Source organism: Stegastes partitus, unplaced genomic scaffold, assembly GCF_000690725.1.
Source record: "Stegastes partitus isolate 25-593 unplaced genomic scaffold, Stegastes_partitus-1.0.2 Scaffold194, whole genome shotgun sequence".
NCBI lineage: Eukaryota > Metazoa > Chordata > Actinopteri > Pomacentridae > Stegastes > Stegastes partitus.
The window spans coordinates 244,297-265,541 of NW_007577925.1; the positions used below are offsets into that span (position 1 = coordinate 244,297).

Here is a 21,245-nt window from a genome sequence, read left to right on the forward strand (position 1 = left end):
CTGATGTGCTTGAAAGTTTTCTAATACAGTACAGATGGGCTTCTGGCTTCCACACATACCACCCTTACTTATATCAGGAAGGGCATGAGGGGGAAATAAATAAATCAGACATCAACCACAGTCTTTGGAAGTGGAAATGTAGAGATTTTGCCAACTGAACCACCTCCTACTGTATTCCTGCTACCAGAGCCTCACTTTATCACTGCAGTTAGTTGCTCTGATATGATGGGTGGGCTTTTCTATTGTCATTCCAAATTACACTTGACTTGATATATTACTGTAGCACTCCACAGTTCCAGATAAATCTTCAGAAATACCTTCGCATTTTGAGGAATAGAAACAAAAGACATAATATTGTAAAAATATACATATATTTAACATGTAACAAGAAATTAACAAACAGTGAATGCAGGGAGATAGGATCATTTAAAAGTAAAGTTGCAGTGTGTTTTGCAATAAAAACATAGAATTGAAATACATACATAAAAAAACAGATCTTAACATGTAACAAGATCAAATTAAGAATCAATAAAGAAAAATCTAAAAAATTCAAGTGAATTTCAGGAAGAAATGTATAAGAAGATGTACAGTTTGCCTCCAGACACAGAGCTCCACAGGCGACAAGTGACAAGACAGGAATTAGTAACTATTAGTACGGCCCTTAGGGGGCCAAAGAACTCAAATAGGGATCAGTCGTATACGTAGTTAGTAAATCGCAAATACGGAAAAGATCCAGGCTATGTGGATTGGTGCGATTGGTGTGGTGTGATTTATTTTTTGGTGTGTGTTTAAAACCTGGCACCTGAGTAAAAAAAGAAAAAAATTTAAAGTTGTATATACGTGTTGAAAAGACCACACAGTTCACATGAGCTCAATATTTAAGTTGTTTTAAATACATAAATCTCAAGTTGTCCAGTGACCTGGTGGTTAAGATGCATACGATTTAACTGCAGCCTCTTTGCTTCTCTCTCATGCAGGAACTTTGTTTTGCATGTTGTAACCTCTTTTTATCTTTCTTACCTTGATCACAGCTTTCAGGCAAGGAAATCTCTTAAACCTGTATAATAGGGGCTGTATGGTTTTGAAAGGCCTAAATTCATATCTAAATAGGTACAGAGGTCAACAAAAGTGGCCATTTTCACATATTTGTACAGTCTGGCAGCAGCACAGTTTGTCAGTGCGTAGGACAATCGCTCCATATGGTGCCCATCAAATCCAGCATTTAATATGTTTATTGCAGGTGGCACGATTCCAAAAAAATAGGGGCATCTCCCAAAGAAATTAAGCCCTGCATGTGTGGGACTAAGAAACTCCATCCCCTCTATCATCCTCCCTCACTTGGTGGGGTTTCCTCCCCCCCCCCTTTTCTCTCTGTTCACTCATCGTCAATCGCTCTCATTCCTCTGCTCCCGCCTTCCCCGTTCCCCTTCTTCCTCTCTCCGGCTGTGATGTCCTTGAGGGCCTGCTGAAGCTCCCATAAAGCCTGCAGTAAATGGCTCTAATCCGGTAATAAATGGCTGTGTCCTACAGACAAGGGTGTGAGGCTGCTGCAGCCACGGCTTTATCAGATGGAATGGTATTGGCACACACATACATACATACATACATACATACATATACGGACCCACACGCGCACTCACAGATGTAATAGAAGCTGCATAGATGTGTGTAAGCATGCATGCTATCTCCCACCACCACCCCCACCCCCCTTTTTTTTTTCTGTTTCGTCTCTCACACACACACACACGCACACACACTCTCATTTATACAGCTTCAGATGGAATCACACCTTCTCCGATTGTGCTGCTTTTATGGATGCCATGCAAGAGCAGCGCCATTATTACCTTTAAATGATTAGAGATGCGACTATGATGCATTATGATGATAGGATCATATAGAGCTGTATGAGCTGTTGCACTGCTCTTTATGCCTGCTGGGATAGACTGTAACTGAATGAAGGAGCAGGGAGGGACACGGGGAATAAGAAGAATAGTAATGTGACCTTTGGAGATAGTTGGAGTTCACCTGTTTTTAATCAGCAAATACAATTGATTTTTATCTCCTCTGGTTTTATTTGTGTAGCACTGTAGTGACTTGGTCCTCTGAGACTGGACTTAAATGTATGTGTGTGTGTTGGGGAGGGGTGTGGTGGTGGGGGGGTGTCTTACAACCTCCACATTCCTTGTTGAGTTGTAACCCAGAGCGGCGCTTTCATTTTCCTGTCATAACGTATATTGATTTTTCCTTTCTGTGTGTGTGTGTGTACGTGTGTGTGGGCGCACGTGTGTGTGTGTGTGTGTGTGCTCGCTCATAGTTATTTGTGCTCAAAGCATCTGGGTTTGATCGGTGTGTGTGCTTCTCATCAGGTGGAGCTGACCGGCAGCAGCGTGTTTGACTACATCCACCCAGCGGACCACGTCGAGATGGCCGAGCGGCTGGGAATCAGACCGCATCTGCGGGCGGAAGCAGGCTGCCACACGGCCCCCGAGAGCGCCTCCAGCTCCGCGTCCACCTCGTCCCTGGCCGGTACTCCCGAACCCGGTACTGATATGCTCACTTTATAGCTAAAAAAAAACAAAGAAACACAAAAGCAAATATATTATTCTTGTTAAATCACCTTAAAAAACAAAAATAAAATTAAAATGTAAAATTCCAGCATCTGACAAATCTTGCATGTGCTGGATATTTAATCAGACTCCTTCTTCTCTCATCCTTGGCAGCTCCATCTAGTCCTCATTCTCCTGCAGACGAGCCTCCCGACCGTGGCTTCTTCATCCGCATGAAGTCCACGCTCACCAAAAGAGGCCTGCATGTCAAGTCTTCTGGATACAAGGTATCTCGGGAAATAATTTACCATAATTTGAAAGCATATCTCCTGTTTATGCACACTTTAATTTACCCGCTTGTTCTTGGGATGGTAAAATAACAAGCAGGCCCTTGTCATTTTGTTTTGTGCCGCCGGTGTTTCATGGCACTGTCAAGTTGGTCGTTTTCTGCATGTTTTACGGCTGTGACCTTATTTCACACCGAACCACCGCACATAACACACTTTACTGCACTCGCTGCTGTAGTACCGGAGCTGCTGCATTCTTTGGCTCAGAATCCAACACTGTGTTGTGTTCATGTTTAATGGATATTGATGAATGTAATAATTCTGAGCTCCTCTTGTTACTTCTGTTATTGTTCTTTAACTGTCTTGCAGTGCATCAATCAATTTCACATGATTATTATTTTTGTCATCCTCCCTGCAAATTGGCTTTGTGTGTGAAAGGAATACGTTCTGCTTGCCAGGTAATCCACGTGACGGGACGAATCCGCTGCCGCCCTGCGCTTGTTCCGGGCTCCACGCGCTCAGTCCGTCGACCGATGGGTCTGGTCGCGCTGGCGCACACACTGCCGCCCTCCACACTTAATGAAGTCCGCATGGAGAGCCACATGTTTGTCTTCCGAGTGAACATGGACCTACAGGTCACGTACTGTGAGAACAGGTGAGGGGTTTTGCGTTTGGAAAACATCACAGGAATGCCAAGTGTCCGAAATGTGTTAAATCTTACTTTGCTTTTTTGCAATGCTCCAACTTTTCTGTATTTTTTTTTTCACAAGTAGCTGGCAGAGTATCCAACCAGTTGGTGGTTTTTAGAAGGTACTTCTTCTTCTGTTTAGATAAATGTGTTTCCCTTTCTTGCTTTACAGGATCTCAGAGTATATGGATCTGACCCCTGCAGAGGTGGTGGGACATACCTGTTACCATTTCATCCATGTAGAAGACCTGGAAAATCTGCGGCAGAGCCACGAGGACTGTAAGTCACATCCATATGCATATGTAGCATATAAAATTCATCCCCATCACTTTTATTCTACATAATTGCTGAACTTGGGGGCAAGGAGAGCCTGTTGAAATCTTGTTCTGTCCTGTTGCGATAGGCGCCCTCTGCTGCCGCCACTCTGAACTGCCAAACCAATAACTTCCTTTTCTGTCCCTCTTCCCTCCTCTCCTGTTATGCATCCTTACTTTTTCCACCCATCTTCCTCCCGTCAGTGTTGAGGAAAGGACAGGTAGTGACGGGTTACTATCGTTGGCTGCAGAGGAGAGGAGGCTACCTGTGGATCCAGTCCACCGCGACCGTCTCCATCAACCACAAAGCCCCCCACGAACGCAACGTCATCTGGGTGAACTACGTCCTGAGGTCAGTTTGTTCTTCATGAGTTCAGGCACCGCATAGCGAACAGAGATCCTTTGAAGGGGGAAGATGATGAAATGTGGTGGGATTATTGGGATAGTGAGTTTTATTGCTTCCAACGTGTGAGAAAAACTCAGAAAACAGTGGCATCAAAGCGCATTATCACTGCCTATGAAATGTAACTGTTATTTTGAATTGCTTCATAAATATTAAAAGATTGCCTTAAAATGTGTTTTTTTTTCTAATTTTCAGATTAAAAAAATATTAGTCTTCTTAATTTTTTATCAGTTTACAAATAAGCTGAAAGCAGACACAGTGAATGAATTCTAATTATTCCAGTTGTGCCTATTGTCATGACAACACACAGCAAATCCTTACATTTTTTTAAGTTGAGTTCAATAAGCAGTGCCCCATTATCTTTACCTGCCAATAAAATTCTTGTTATAATTAATTTAAATAGTATGAAATAGTTTCTTTAGTAAAAGTTATCTCTTTTTCAGAGATTGCTGTTGTCTTTTTAGCTGATGCATACAATAACACAGCATTATTGTGGTTATTTAGCATCATTACTCTGAATTAGCCAACATAATATTTTCTTTAAAAAATAAAAAAAAAAGGCTTTGAAACTGATAAAAGAAATTTCAAAACTCTGCACTTTTTTTTTTCAATCTGTTTAAACATAAATTACCCTTTAAATGTAGTATTACCTTCACTTAAGGCCTTATATACACTATTTACCACCCAGACCTTGATAAAATATGCTTATGCAGTGCATGCACACATTGGACACACACACCCGCACGCACACAACATAACAAAATGTGTGCACAGAAACCCAAGCAGTCAGACAAAAACAAGAGGACTAGACTGAATTTCAATGCTAATTGGACTGAAGCTATATAATTACAACAAATGGATGTCAGAATTTTGGGGCTGAATGGTGTTTTAGTTAATTAGTGCTGTAATTACAAGAGCTCATTAACTTCTCCAACAGCCTCCTCCTTGTCTGAGCTTAGCTGCGTATAGGTGGGCTGCTGAGTGGGGCATAGTGTGTGTGTTGTTATCTGTGTGTGTGTTTGTGTGTCTTGAAGGGTGGGGTCTGCTCGCGTGTCTGTTTGCATGTGTTAAGGACTGTGTGTGTGTGTTAGGTGGAGGTTAGAAGGGTGTGAGGCAGTTTGGCTATTGGAGGTTGTTATTAGGCTGATTATATGTTGTTTCCATCTCTAAGTATTCACTCAAATCAGTGCGGCACTAGTGTGTTTTTTTTTTTTTTTTAAGTGTAAGTGGCTTTAAGTGGTAGATGATCATTTGTGTATACGTCCACATTTTCTCCCTTTTCCATTTTCACATCTATCCATCCAGTCGAACAGAGCTGCCCGACACTCCCCTGGATCTGCTGCAGCTACCGGAGAGCATAAGGGCAGAGCGACTTCGAGTCAGCTCGTCCCCCGCCGACAGCTCCCCGCAGGCCCGAGGTACGACACTGTTCACATTACAAGCTTCCCGTAATGTTCACTGACACGCAGAAACACTGTTTCCTTTTCCTAAAAATCTCTTCATCCTTAGGCTCGCAGCCGGTGAAGGGCTCAGTGGGGAAGAGTGACCCCGACACTAAAGGCAGAGAGAAATTCACCGCCGCTGCCATCCAATCAGAGGACAGGAGGAAGCGCCTGCTGAGGTCCGACCCTGAGGGCGCGCCCCCCGAAACCCGCCGCCGACTGGAGGAGCTCCGTCACGCCGAGGAGAGCGTGTCGGCCTCCTCGGACCTGGCGAGCGAAAGCGATGGGGAGGAGGAGGACGAGACGGAGTGGGACCAGGGGGGAGACAGCGACAGATTGAAACAGGAGGACAGTGGGGGAGGAGGAGGAGGTAAACAGAGCCGAGGAGGAGACACCCCGACCAGAGGGGAGAGGGGCGGAAGGGTGCACAACGGCCGGGCTGTGATCCAGCAGCTGAAGAGCGTCGTGACCCCGTCTCCACTGCCTGGCAGCCCGAGCATCAAGACTGAGCACGAAGCCCTGACCACCGGGGGGCGCTGGGGGTCGCACACGCAGACCTCCGCCTCGCACACACACAACACCCAGCCCTCACACGCGCACACACCTTCCAGCAGCCTCAACGGCGACAGCCCCACCACCCCGATCCCCGACTCCTCTTCCAGCAGCGAAGCCCCACCAAAGGGCTTGTTCACGCCCCCTTCCCCAGCTTTGTCCCCCGCCATGTCCGTGTCCTCCCCGCTGCCCCGCGAGGACAGGGTTGTGTCGGGGGTGGTGAGTCGGAGCAGCGGCGGCAGCGGCGGCGCAGGTAACGGTCCTGACTTTGAGCTGCTCCAGAGACTGGCTGCAGGCGGTGCAGCGGGGCGGGTCCTCTTCCACCCCCTTGCCCTCGGCCCGCAGGGCCCTCAAAGCCTCTACGCCCCGAGCACTATCCGCTACGCTCCACCTGAGCTGCCCCCCTCCCACCACCACAGCGCGGGACACAGTGATGGCCTGCAGCTACGCTCGGACCACCACAAGGGACCCCCACCGGCCTTCTTCCCCCACCTACAGCGGCTGGCCGGCCTGCCACCCTTCAGTGGTTTCTCCCCATCTGACAGCCCTTTCTCCTCCGGCCTGCCCTTCTGTATGAATGGACTGAGGGGGGCTGCAGGCACAGAGGAGGACTGAGTCTCGGAGGGGAGGAGGTGAGAGGAGAAAATAAAAATGAAGGACGGAGCGCAGTGACAGGACAGAAAGAGAGACATTGAAAAGGGCAGGAGCGACAGAAGTGGCAGGACATTAAGCCTCGAAGGACGATACTAATTGGACAATGAGTCGAATAACTACAATCTAAAGTGTGTGACAAGTTGTTGCCATAGGAATTTATTGTGTCGGCCTGTTGTGGACAAGTGACAGCGACTCTCAGAGAAAACGGGACATGGCAAATTTTGACTGGTGTCCCTCAAGACTTTTCGTCTCTACAACAATAATGAACTCTGCTCTGTGTCTTTCTCTAGATGACTGTGTTGATTTATGTGTCTCTTCCACTCAGAGAAGCCATATTGTATATAGAGACAAAACCATGAAGACCCTCAGCTCACATCCTCGTTACTGTCACTCCAATTAACCCAATTAACCCTAAAACCATTAGAAAGAGATGGACACTTGTCTGTAGGAATGAAAGTGACTTTGGGATATAAATTTTTATTATTGCAGTATTACACAAATCATCTCTCACACTGGGCTTCAGGTGAGAATGTGATTGTAGGGGTTCCCTTAAAATAGATGCAGACAGCCTTCTGGTGTTTTGTATTGAGACTCAAATTAATAATGAATAATAATAATAAAATAAAAAAAACAAGTATTCATCAGTCAGCCATACTTAAAGCACACTGTTGGGACAAAAGTATGAATAATGTAGTCCCAGACATTCCATTATATATAAGGGAAGAAAATGCAATGCAGACAGGATGCTATTTCTGTTGTTTGACTATAGGAAGGTAATTTGTTTAACTGAGTATTAATTATAGTATATTCTGTATGATGCTGCAGCTGTGTTTGTGTATGAAAGCCATATTCTTGATTTTTTTTTTTTAATAGTTTCTATTATTTTGTTTTTCACCAGATCAGACAGATGGAAGAATGGTGTAAAAAAAAAAAAAAAGAAAGAAAATGCAGACAAAACTACATTGTTTTATTGGATGCACAATATCATCCGAATACCTTGTTTTTTATTCTCTCTAAAAAAAAAAAAAAAAAATATGAAGAAAAAAAGATATTTCTGAAAATGTTTTAGGAGAGGAAATGGTGCTGGACAGAAGTGTTTTTATCATTTAGACCTCTGTGTTTTTCCGAGCACTTAACTGAAATTTGTTCTGGTGTGAACTTAAAGCACTTCATGACTCGACGTGTGATCCTGTTAAAACAGAAAACAATGCAAGAGCGGTCACTAATATCACAGGCTGACCACGGTGTAGCGGACGGGGGATAAATGCTCATTTAAAAAAGACGGATAAATAAACGGGCCACGCGTGGTCATTAAAATACGACCGTCAGAGGTCAATAAAACAACGCAGAATTATTCTGATATCGGTTTCTGTTCGGTTCAGTCAACTGGAAATAAAAGTTTTTAAATTAAAAAGTGGAAATATGAAACACTTTAAATCTCTGTTTTGTGCTAATTGATTGGGATTCCTGTCAGGACGGAAAAAAACAAAACACTCTCTACACGACAGAATGAAATAACTGCTTTAAATTAGTACAAATAGTAAGTACGTGACAAACAGTGTTGAAAGTTACTGAGAATTTGCATTTGAAAATACATTTGGAAAATGTTGGTATCAACACAGGCAAACTTTTAGTCAAATGTAATAATAATAATAATAAACAGTGATATATATCAATTCTGAGAAATAATCAGGTGATTTTCTAGCACTTTGCAATAAAGTCTTTCAAACTGATCTATCACTTGATCCAAATGCACGTAAAAAAAAAAAATTATATAATCTGTTCGAAACAAAGTCTTCTGGCACTTTTCTTTTTTTTTTTTGCTTCGAAATTGAGATTACGGTTGACAGTGTGATCTGAGGGCTCATTTTATGTGCAAACCTCTCATGTTCTGATGTCTGACAGGAGAAAAAAAGGAGGAGGGGGGGATAAAAAAAAAAAACATTCTAATTGTTCAGATCTGCTGTGCACTACACACCCATACTGTAGCAGTCACGTACAGAAAATGTGTGAGCACACATGTTCTCGGGTGTTTACTGGTATAATATGCGTGCATGGGTGCGTGCGTGTGTGTGTGTGTGTGTGCGCGTTTGCTTGTGTAAGTGTGTGTGTGTTTTGTTTTGTTTTCAGTTTTTTTTTTTACATTTTTTTTGTTGTTGTTGAATTAAACAGCTAACCCCCGTTGCCCATCACTGTGAATCTAACGTTATCCTCCCATCTTTGTGAATACTCCACCCACTCATCAGATAAAATGAACAAATGTAAAAAAAATAAAGACAGTGATACAGATGATGATAACAATAAAATATTCCAGTAGAGGAGCACAACTCAAGGTTTTTGTTCTTTCTTTCTTGCTTGATTACGACACATGAAACTGCATGATTTTTAAGTCGAGGAGGTTTATTTGTAATCTGGGACACTTTTACACATTTTGGCCTTTGCATACACAAAACATGCATCTTTTTTTTTTAAATATAAATCATCCATATTTCAAGTATTTAACAGACATTTAGGTACAGCACGAGTGAAAATAACATGCAGTCAAACAGCACGAGACAAATCAGTGGTAGAATAAATACTAAAAAATGTCTGCCAGTGCAAATAATTGTATTTATTTATATCGCGTTATCACTGGAGCAGTTGGGAAATCTTGCCCGTCCCCGAAGCCGACAAAAATATTATTAATGCCTAATAAAAAGTAGTTTGTGGAGCAGGTGAGAGCGACCCTGGTGGGGCATCACGCGAGTGTTGGATTCAGCAAAGACTTGGCCGTAAATTGGTCCGAAATGAACACAAAAAAGGCAAAGAGAGAGCGTCTCACTTATGAGGGACCGTACGCAGGCGTGTGCCGAACACGCGTGTGTGTGTGTGTGTGTGTGTGTGTACATTGGCGGTTTTGCTCGCGTGTCTGCGTGCGTGTGCATCTCCATGAATTTGCGAATGTGTGTGTTGTCTGAAGCAGCCCCAGGGAGGGGCTCTGACATTGAAGACGGGTTAAATCCTGTTTTACATTCAAGTGGCAGGCCCTAGTTCATTAGAGTGAGGATCATTCCTCCTCAAGACCAAAGGAAGCGCATACTAAACAAGAGCAGTTGTTGGGGAGAAAATGCCATTGTACGTGCAAAACCGTATGTACTGTATAAGTGTGTGTGTGCTGATGTCAGTGGAGCTGCAAAATAACCTTTCTTCTTTATCTCTTCATTTCTGCCGAATAGCGTCTTTACATAGAGAAGTAAAGGTGCGGGCTTGTACAGTTGAAGTCATTGTGCCTCTATTTGTGTGTGTGTGTGTGAGCATAAGTCATGGCAGCTCTCCTGACTGTCTTCCACTCAGCCTGTCATTGAGTCACCCGTACGCCCTCTCTGTCACTAACTTTGATGGCTTATCTTACCCCCTGAATTAGAGTCGTGCTCCCGGGGGAAATACCTTAGCACATGTAAATGCATTTGAAAGAGTCAAAAAATATGGGAAGGAATAATAGAGTGAGGGATGGAGGGAGACACCCAGACAGTTTCCGCCTGACACGGGTCTCGCTACACCTCTGCAGCGCCGCCCTTTTTTTTTTTTTTTTTGCCATTGTTTCCTCCTCTCATGCAGGAGAAGGCCAATCCATACTTAATGCAGCTCTCAAGGCAGATCCTTTGATCCGTACGTATGGCATTTAACACCTGAGAGCAGATGAGCCGGGCGCGCTAAAAATAAGCAAGAGGTTACGACTTTCGGGGGGCCGAGACGCGCGGGGCCGAGGGTTTGGGAGACGTACGAGGGGCCCCTCAGACCTGGACTCTTGGGTTGTGTTGTGCTGGTGTTGTGGTTTCTACAGCCTGCTCGGGGTCTGGCGGTAGATGGTGTTTGTCAGTGAGGGCGCGTCTCCTGCCTCTGGGCGCCCTGCCCTTTAGACGCGCCAGGCCTCAGGAGCCTCCTGCATGCCAAACAGACCTGTGCAGTCAGATGCAGCCGCGGAGGGGGAGAAGAGTCGAGGAGGGAGGGAGGGAGGGGAGTCGAACGTGAGGAGGAGTCCAGAAAGAGAGGACTCAAGGGTGAAAAGAGTAGAAGAGGATCTGAGGAGCTGAGAGGGGCTCGAGGCTGAGGAGGAGGAGGTAGGGGGGTGGTGTGCTGGTCACACTGCAGCAGCCATCCAGTCACACCCTGCATGTAGAAACACAACTACGCCCTGGGAAGGAGAGGAGGAGGAGGAGGAGGAGGAGGAGGAGGAGGAGGAAGAGAGGGTGACTCTGAGGTGAGTCTCAACAGCAGCACCGTGTGTCGATGGCTGGGAGATATCACAGACCTTCGCCCTAACCCAGTCAGCGATAGTTATCACAGACAAAGCCCCCCCATCGCCAACACTCCCACACACACACACACACACACACACACACACACGCAGCAACCACATGCTGCTTTGCCTCAGTTCATATATTCAAACATGCTCGCAGATGAGCAGCTCATTATAAAAATTATTCATGTACAGCATGCGTGTGCGGACAGTTTGTACATCTTTTGACTCCTACTGTAGGGAGAGCAGCTACCGACTCTGACAGCACTTACACATCATACTGGGCCCCGTTTGCATATTCCAGAAAAATATGACAACTTCTTATGAGGTATTTAGTAGCAGGTAAAGGCCTTTAAAGTGCTGGTAACTGATTTCTTATGATCTAGGAAAGAGATATTTGCACTTTCTTTTCTCCGTTTTTCACAAGAGCGTAGCAGCATTTAATTAGGGAGCGTGTGTTCTCCTTTTAGGTGTTGTTCAGTCTCCTTCATGTCCCCGGGAATCCAGCAGTTTCAACACATTTGGGAGAGCTGACACTTCTCAATTTAAAATGTACATGTGGTGGGTATTTTATAAGCTAATTCCACTATTTTCAGACCCACTATGGATGATGTTTAGGCCAAAGGAAAAAAAAAAGAAGTAAAGACAGAAAGAAGAGATTCATTATCCACAATTTTACCGCTGGCAGTGAGAGAAGGCTTTGAAAGCGCCTTAATACCTTGGGAAATATATACTTTTTGAAAATAAAAGAGAACAGTTAACTGAATAAACAAAATGTGAAGTGTCTGACTGCTCAAAGAAAAAAACTTTCTCTTAGTGTGTGCCGGATTAATCAGTTAGGGTGTCCCTATCGACCCCATACTTTACACATGTACACTGTGGATCTGTTCAAGTTCTTAAAAACTTCCCTCCTGCCTTTAAAAAAATGACTTAACCGAACTGAAAGGTTGAATTATTAGATCAAAGATGCCTTGTGAGTCACAGTAGTTACAGATTATCTTTTTATTTGCGTTTTCTCCATTTCAAAAGTCAGTTCTTTATCCGACTTGAAAACAAACAGCTTTATTTAGTGAAGAATTCTTTTAAATGAGATTAAACACAAAGACAACGTGATGCTGCTCTATGTCTGGATCTGAATTCAATACAAACCTTCAGAATAGTGAGGAATGTTGTCATAATTGTGTAAATCATGAATTCATCAAGAAAAACACCTTTAAATGTCAAGACTCTCTGGAGAATAGTGCATGCTGGGACGTCTGCTGATATGCTGGTTCAGCTTTTCAAAAAGCCTCAGCAGCACAATTTAACTAATTAATTTCAAGTCAAAACACTTCAAGTTAGAAAAAGTCCTGATTTTATGTTCCAAAGTGGCTTTAAAATAAAAAAAATAAAAACTTTGAAGAAAATTAGAAGTTGAGTTAATCTGAAATCATCCCAATGTCCGTAATTACATTTTGTAAATAAGGAAAGTAAATTTGACTTCACTAATTTCCCCTAAATTCCTTAACAGGAGTGTTCCAAGATCACCAACAACAAAAAAAGTGTGTTTATGCAGAGAGAGAAAAAATTACACTGCAACTGTGTCACTTAGTTTGATTAAATGCAAATTTATTGAGGCATATGCACCATGTAAGCATAATATAATCTGATTAAGGCCAGGTCATAATTAAGAATCCACCTCAGTTGTGCTTTAGTGGTGAAACTTCCCTGACAAATTTGGTGTTACTCAAATTACCAAAATAAAACTACTGGACATATTAACCCTCAGCAGATATGGGGATGTTGCCCTCATTGCTTTATAGTTAAACTAATAATCTTAATATATGTGGTCTGTGACAAACGAGATGGGAAAATGTAAAGGATAAGTGGTTGCGTAATGAAACGTCTATGAGGTGTTGTGATGTCAACTCTATTTAATAATCCATTTGAGTGGCTCTTACCAACATTGTGATCACCCGAATATCTAAGAAAAATGACATTTCCTGCTAATGATCTCACAACACATGCCTAAAAACCTCTTGAAGGATTGAAAAATGAAAAAAGCAGAAACACCAAAGCTTTGACTTTGTTTCAGCACAGATTTCTTCTGGTTTTATTACTGTATGTACAGAAGGCTGCATTGAAAGTAGTGCAAAAAAACAAAACAATAGTGAACCCCATATCCACATAGAAACTCAATGTCACCAACTGTTCTATCAATTACTCTTTACATCCATTAAAACAGCAATTATAGTGATCACCAGACGGTGTAAAAAAATTCACTCACATGGGTTTCTAGTTACAGTTTGGTACTGTACATGAATATGAACAATCCGCAGCAAAATATAGAATCACAGAAGAAAGCTGTGAAAAAATACTCTGCTTCCAAAAGTCTAGAGTTACTATCATGACTAACAAAAGCTGACAAAAGTGCTATTGCCCTTATAAACAAACATGTAAAAAAAAAAAAAAAACTGTAAAAAGAAATTCTAAGCCCTCAGAGATTTTCAGTTTAAAAGAAAAAAAGAGAAAAAAAAAATCGACGGACCTGAAATATACACATTTTATGTGCATCGGTTCGAGGTCTCACAACACATCACTGGCGGCTCGTTTTAGTTCAAGATTTTTATGAAAACTTCAAGTGGCCTATTCCAGTAAATGATACTGAATAAGTTGATAAGACAAACAGCGTGGCTGACAAGAGAGGCCTAGAAATGATTGCATACAGTGCAGTGAAGGTTTAACAAATTATGCTCTCTCTTTGCAGAACTGAAAATGTAAATAATACAAATAATAATAATAAATCAATGTCCTTTTCAGAGAGTTCAACGGTGCAAGTGAGACAGCATTTAATTATAAGAAATCTTACAAAAAAGCTGATTAATTCACCAATGAATGTTGTCAAAATCTCAGCAATTCTCAGCAATTTTTCGGACCAGTTTTTCCAAAAAAGGTCTTGAAGTCTGTCTCCACCGCCGTGATAATAATAATAATCTTTATAACAATAGATGATAGATTTGTAACTATAGACTCACACACTGCCTGCATATGAACATGCAGGCTGCACATACGCACAAAAAAACTCCACACACGTACAAATAGGAGAAACCCTGAATCTGAGCAGCGCACACACACACACACACACACACACAGCTTCCCTCCTGGAAGACCTCTACTTGTTTGGCCCTTTGCTGTCACTGTCCTCGCTGTCCTGCGAGCCTCGGTAGCCCCGGTGCTCGCGCCTCTCTCGGCACTCCTGGCACTCCTCCTCGTCCTCCCCCTCCTCGTCCTCGTGGATGATCTCCACCTCCAGCCGGCCGATGTAGAGCGATACAGCGCAGAGCCAGAAGAGGGCGACGCTGCCCACCGCGGCTCCTTGGAGCAGCAGCGCTGGCACGGACAGCAGCATCATCCTCCGCAAGGCGAGGAGGCTGCCAATGTAGGAGACGCCGCCAAACGACACGCACACACCTCCCAGGATGAAGAAGGCTGAGGGAAAAACAGATTGACATGGTATTATTGTAGATACCCAATTAATTTCGCTCGCTGTAATTAAATCTGGGATGGAGGCAGGTTGGATCTACTCATCCCCTTAATTATTCAGATGAAGATAAAAGATTAAGCGGAATATTTACTGGTCTTCAAAATGATATTAAGGAAGTGATACAAGCTGTGGCAATGATTTTACACTGAGAATACATGAAATGGGACAATGGGCATGAATAATACGACACTCATCACTTGGTTTAAGCACCGTGGGCGGTAAGTTCTGCTTCGAGGGTTTTTCAAACATTAACGTCCATCAGATATCAATCAATGACTACTTATTCTTGTAACGAAGGTCTTGTTTTATAACATTTTAACGGTCCAATCTTGCATCTCAGGTAACCATGACATTGGTTACAGCTACAAATCAAGGACCTTCACTCCCTTTTTACTCGCGATGATTTTTTGTCAATGGCAGAAATCCTTGTGAAATCATTTATTTCAAAGCTGCTGCATCAAAGCAAATATTCATGACAAGGTTCTCTCACAAACGGATCGATTCCAGAACAAAAGGTGTTTTTCACACATTGTGATGCTGGAGTTTAACTCAATTTCCAAAAAGCATCTTTATTTCATTTGTATTTCAACCACAAGTTTTAAAGAATTTAGGCCCTTTGATACCAATTCTGAATCACAAGCTGCTGTTTTTTTTTCTTCTTTTCACTGCGTTACCACAGAGCCTGAGCTGAAGTGTGTTAGTTTGCATCCCTACTTTACATAAAAACAAAATGCTTCCGCCCCGTACCATATCCTGCTTCTCGTCCCACTTCGCTCTGGACGAACGCGATGACCCCGATCCCGGTCGCCAGCAGGCCGTTCCTGAACCACGAGAGGAATCCTGTGAAAACAAGTCAAAGCCAGAAATGAACAGCTGGCAGGTTACGGACTGACCAGAAGAATCTGTGCAGGGAGCCAGAATCAATCACACTGTTTACTGTACCTGCATACTACAGTCTAATTACTGGAATACAGCAGCCTCGATTTATCCCAACCAAGCAGAGCACTGGCAAGACTTTGACATAAAGGTGGTAAATATAAAGTCACAGGTTTAAAACATAACCTGATGTGAAGACGTGAGTGTAAATATAAATATAAAATGAATGCAACATGTTTGAGACGAGGGCAGAGATCTGTGAAAATGCAGCCTAGATGAAGAGGGGTGTCACAACTCTGTTCTCCATACTTTGCAGAAAAGTGATATAATTAAATATACATAAAGATGTGCTTCTCCAGTTTGTTGTGATTGTTGATGCACAGTGCTGTCCCACAATGCAATGCAGAGAGGAAATGGAGTTTCCTCAAAGCAGTGAAAGGACGTTGAAAGGAAAGAGGATAAAAGTGTTAAAACAGCCTCTTTAGAAAATTGGCTGAGCTGGGCTACAGTTTGTGTTCAGTAGCTGCAACCTGAGGTCAGAGCTGCAGGAGGTACAACAAAACCTCAGGCCACTGAAGCAGAAATTAGGACGCTTTTAACATCTGATGTTTCTCTTTTTGGACTACAAGTCTAATATAAAACACATCTGACAGATTGAACAGCAGTCAGTTAAAGGCCCTGCACACCCACACAGATGTTTCCACTCTGATTAGGTCTCTGCTTACGGCGCAGTCAGACCAAAACCCGCCTGGCAAGATTTATTTGTGTGCTGTGGCCAAAAGCAGGCAGGAAAAGGAAACCGTGGCTGTAAATCTAGCAAACGCAGTTCACAAAAGGTGTAAATTATACGGAGTTTTATCAAACCTTTTACTGTCATTAACCTCTAACTCTGTCCTTATACTCGCTGCAGCCAAACACTGTCCCATCTTATTTGCTGTGCACTTAAACCAGAGCATAAACAAACAATATTCCCTGAATGAGAAGTCAGTCCGACCCTGTCTTTCAAGCTTACTGGACCCTGGAGACCCTGATTTTGCAGGTCAGAACTGTCATTTTAGGTGTCAAAGTTAAATCAGACTGAACTGGAGGAGGTTGGTTGGTTGGTTCTCTGCGTCCCACATAAAAATGAAAAGGTTGTAGCTGAGTGGAATCATACAGGAAAACCCTAAAGATAAGGATAATAAGGGGAGAAGAGGGGGATGCCAGAGTCTAATATCCTGTGATTTAAGTTCAACAAAACGAGCATGAAAGTGAGTGATATCAACAAAGCACACAAAGTCTTAAGGGGTTTTAAAGGTTTTTTGAAATTAAAGAATCAGTACGGATATAGAGGAATGGATATTAAGAAGACTGTGAACAAATACAGTTTTAAATTAAATAGGTACATATCTATCAAATAGGTAAAATGGTAGACTTGTTTTTAAAAGTAGTTCGGAATGTGTAGTTCTCTTGATTTTAAATGAATTATCTATCTATCTATCTATCTATCTATCTATCTATCTATCTATCTATCTATCTGTCTATCCATCCATCTATCCATCTATCTATCCATCCATCCATCCATCCATGTTCACTTGGCAGACTTGGGGGAAAAAAAGACTAAATTTAAGCTGGTAAACAAATATAAAGTTGAGGTACAATAACATTGTGCATGACTCATCTTGAACTTTTGTTTTTCTGTTTTGTTTTGCCCTCAACCAAAGAGTGAAAGTGTTGCCTATTAAATGATGCTAAGGGAAAAGGTTGGGTTTAATAAGCTACAGCTTTATTGCTGTCTGTTTTAATTTATTGCCCTATTGTGTTTTTTTTTTAAAAATTATTTCTATGTGTATTCACTTTGGACAATTGTTAACAAGGACTCCAATAGACTCACTACTAGAATAATTAAATATGAAAAACTAAGTGGGATTTGCAGGGGCTTCAGATAAAAACACTAACTAATGAAGACATCCTATCATAGTGAATTTTCACGTGTAATCTTCATCTCAGTATTATAAAAACCCGACTAAAGGGATAGCAGGTCCTGAATGCTGCCGGTGATACAGTCATTCTGTGTTTGCTGAAGTGTTGCATAGGCCCTGAGGCTCAGGCCTCCTGACACTAATAAATCAATATTATTATTGTTTTACACGTGTGAGATGTTTCCTCTGATGTAACGCAGAACAGCGGAACGTGGTCCTTTTTGCCAAAAACATCAATACTTTAAGTTATGTGATTTGTGCAAACATTTAAATCACTGCACTCGTTTGCCCGTTTTAATAGGTGCACCTGGATAACACTAATGACCCGCGAGAAACCTCGTGTTCATGGAAGCGTTTCAGCGAGGCGTCGACTCAACTCTCCGTAGCCTTTCCTCGCTGATAGAAAAGAAGTGGACACAATAACAGTAACACTCATCAGTATAACATAACACAGTTCAACAGCACCACAAACGGTGGCCTTCAGAATGAGAAAAGTGAAATCAATACTTTCTGACACAGTTTCTACCACAATAACCTTCATGAATTGAGGATTTATTGCAGGTCTGTTGTGTTTGACTTTATACTGCGAGGCTGATTTTAATCATACTGCACAGCTGTATTCCTCACTGCTTTCTTGTAAACTATGAAATGTAGTTTAATTGCACTGCTATTGCTGCATTGTGTCATTGTTGTTAGACGCTAAACATCTAATTCAAAGCCGAATCACTAAAGTAGACGAATGGGGCAACAGTTTAAAGATACCCTACAGCGAAAATCAAGTTGTTTTCTTCTTTTTACTTTGTTCACATGCCCATATGGTGTTTATGTGCCAGAAGACACACTGTGATAGAACCTGGCAGTCAACACCAGGGATGAGTATTCTTGTCCTGAAACTGCACTTTAGCAACGACCATCTCAAAAACGTAGATTCAGATTTCAGATTTTATATAAATTAGATTAGATTTAATAAATAACAAACTTAAAGAATCATTCCTGTTGACTTGCAGGATGGGGCTTTTCATATCATTATTCTTCTTTAGAAGTGGTTTCCTATTCAAACATGTGTGACTCAATTATCCCAGTAGCACAACGTTCTATTGTGTAGTAGCGTACAGCAGTTTTACAGTGTTTGAGCAGAGTCGTAGGTGAGCTGGTGTGCTTCAGCTGCACTGATTAAGGAGGAGTAAGCGCAGATAAAGACAGGGACTTCTTAGTTTTGCATATTCTAAATAATAGCTAGCTACAGCTAAGCCATTTTAAGGCAGGGAAGAATTATTTTCATAGGAGAAAAAAAAAAAAGATCTAAATATGTATTAAGAAAACACATAGATGCGTTTTTAGCGGTTTTTCAATGACTGGATAGGCACTTTAACAGTTTTAAATTTTAAAATGCACATCTGAGAGCAACACATACTTGAACCCAAGTTTTAAATGTCCGCTAAACATTTTGGGAGAGAGTAAGAAATTCTGATATTGATATATTATATTAAACTTTAACCGAAAAGAAAAGATGATGGGGTCATTTTTATGAACTTTTTCGCAGTATATTTTATAAACTAGCAAGCAGTTTCCCGTAAGGACAAAGCCGGACTCTCCAGCACGTCTGCTAAATAGTGATATGTACTCTGCTAAATGCGCTGCACAGTGCTGAGAGGACTGTAAACAATAAAATCAGAGCCGCTCTTATGGACAAACTGGGATGACACCATCTCTAAATTACCCTAAGCATATTTTTCTGTATTATGCTTTAAAAGATAAAGTTTTCAAACCATCAGTCAGGCTCTGTTGCTCATATGTGGCATCTCCAGCTGCTGTAGTCGCTACAGGATGTTTGACTCACTGTTTGGAGCAGTTCTGAAGCCATTGCTGCTATTGCTGCTGCACTGCTTTGTCCTTCTTAGTCTCTGGCCAAATCCCAATAAATGATGAGAAAGCTTTTTATGACACTGTTGGTAAAAGACATGCTATATCACTACTGAGTGGTATGAAACCAGAGAGGAAACACGTAGAGAAAAGTCTCAAACAGCACAGCAGTCCTTTTACAAAGAATGTTGGTGCGCAAAGTTGAGAATTTAATCGAAAGTGTAGTGAAGTAGGCCTGAGTGATAAATCTGTAGGGATACGTACCGATGATAGACACTTGATTAGTGCTATAAGAAGCTCGTTCTATAGAATATTTGATAGTTTCACTTAAGTGCATCTGATACAAACCACCATGAAACGACACAATGACAACACAAAGCTTGGCTGCATGAACAAAAACCCAAACCTGCTCCCTCCCTGACTCATAAACAACTGGTCATATCTGTGATCATTTAGGCCCGTCTGTCGCTCACCCCGTGGCTTCTGTGCAGGTCTGTCAACGCATGCTAGTCCCACAAAGATCTGCCCTAGTGGAGACTGTAGGTGGAAGTTGCTCTTGTGAGACAGGCTTCACGATTTAAAACACCCACCACTCTGCGTCTCCCACCACCACCACCACCACCTAAACACTTCTGACGGTTTGCTTACAGGGCTGATGGACCAGTGATAACCAGTCCAGATCCACTAAGAACCTTGATCTCAGTGTGGTGTGTTGCTTCACCCTGGTCACCCTCTGTACACCCTGTATTTACTTTATTTATTTACAAGACAGATAGATAGATAGATACTGTACTCCTCCCTTTGGGAAAATTCAAGGACAGAAGCACCCAACAACGGAGCTCCACGGACTAGCGGCCACACAGAGCAGCGCACCAGAAGTCAAGGTGACATAGTTCCTTTATTGCTACGTATTTTCTGCTACAGTTGAAACCAGACGTTTATATACACTGTAGAAAAAGACATAAAACATTTTTTTCTCATGGTTTGACATTAAATCAGACTAAACTTTTCCTGTTTTAGGTCAGTTAGGATTAACAGAATTATTTCTATTTGCTAAACGCCAGAATAATGAGAGAGAACATTTTTTAGAGAATAATTTTATTACTTTCTTCAAAGTCAGAAGTTTACATAGACTAAGATTACTATGCCTTCAAACTATTTGGGAAAGCCCAGATGATGATGTCATGGCTTTGAAAGCTTTTGATAGGTTAATTGACAACATTTGAGTTAATTAGAGGCACACCCGTGGATGTATTTTAAGGCACACCTCAAACACACTGCCTCCTTTTGTGACAACATGTGAAAATCTAAAGATATCAGCCAAGATATCAGGAAGAGAATTGCACGGCTGGACCCAAATAGCTGTGCTAGAATCAGGATATCAATTTTGATCTCCGAATATTTCCAGCAAACTATCGTGAGAAGCTTGTGGAAGGAAACCCAAAACATTTGACCCAAATCATCCAGTTTTAAGGCAACGCTACCAAATACTAAGGAAATATGTAAACTTCTGACTTTGAAGAAAGTAATAAGAAAAAGTCTCTCTCATTATTCTGGCCTTCAGCAAATACAGATTATTTTGGTAATCCCAGCTGACCTAAAACAGGAAAAGTTTAGTCACATTTAATGTCATATTGTGAGACATATTGTGTTCTTTTTCATACAGTGTGTGTAAAAGTCTGCTTTCAGCTGTATATGGTGATGTGTACATTTATGTATTAGGGTGTGGGTTTTCATAGCTGTGTTTACAATGAAATTATTACCTGTGTATCTGACTAAACAGCCGTAAGTGGTTAAATTCAACCTAAATCTTTCTCCTACTGTTTATAATAAAACACAGGTCAGTAAAATCCATCA

General features: G+C 41.9%; 2 protein-coding genes across 2 annotated transcripts in view; one reads left to right on the forward strand and one right to left on the reverse strand.

Annotated features, from left to right (window-relative positions):
• Window positions 1–6,847, forward strand: part of npas1 (neuronal PAS domain protein 1) — a 26,050-nt gene extending 19,203 nt beyond the window's left edge. The window contains exons 5-11 of the mRNA XM_008280437.1: window positions 2,367–2,541; window positions 2,721–2,833; window positions 3,292–3,488; window positions 3,694–3,800; window positions 4,040–4,187; window positions 5,544–5,656; window positions 5,748–6,847. Of these exons, the coding sequence (XP_008278659.1) occupies window positions 2,367–2,541; window positions 2,721–2,833; window positions 3,292–3,488; window positions 3,694–3,800; window positions 4,040–4,187; window positions 5,544–5,656; window positions 5,748–6,847 (1,953 nt within the window). The remainder of the gene's footprint in view (window positions 1–2,366; window positions 2,542–2,720; window positions 2,834–3,291; window positions 3,489–3,693; window positions 3,801–4,039; window positions 4,188–5,543; window positions 5,657–5,747) is intronic.
• A 5,905-nt stretch (window positions 6,848–12,752) lies between these two features.
• Window positions 12,753–21,245, reverse strand: part of tmem160 (transmembrane protein 160) — an 18,589-nt gene continuing 10,096 nt past the window's right edge. Inside the window, exons 4-5 of the mRNA XM_008280452.1 lie at window positions 15,436–15,528; window positions 12,753–14,633 (exon numbers count right to left, since the gene is read on the reverse strand). Coding sequence (XP_008278674.1) covers window positions 14,317–14,633; window positions 15,436–15,528 — 410 coding nt within the window. The 3' untranslated portion in view covers window positions 12,753–14,316. The remainder of the gene's footprint in view (window positions 14,634–15,435; window positions 15,529–21,245) is intronic.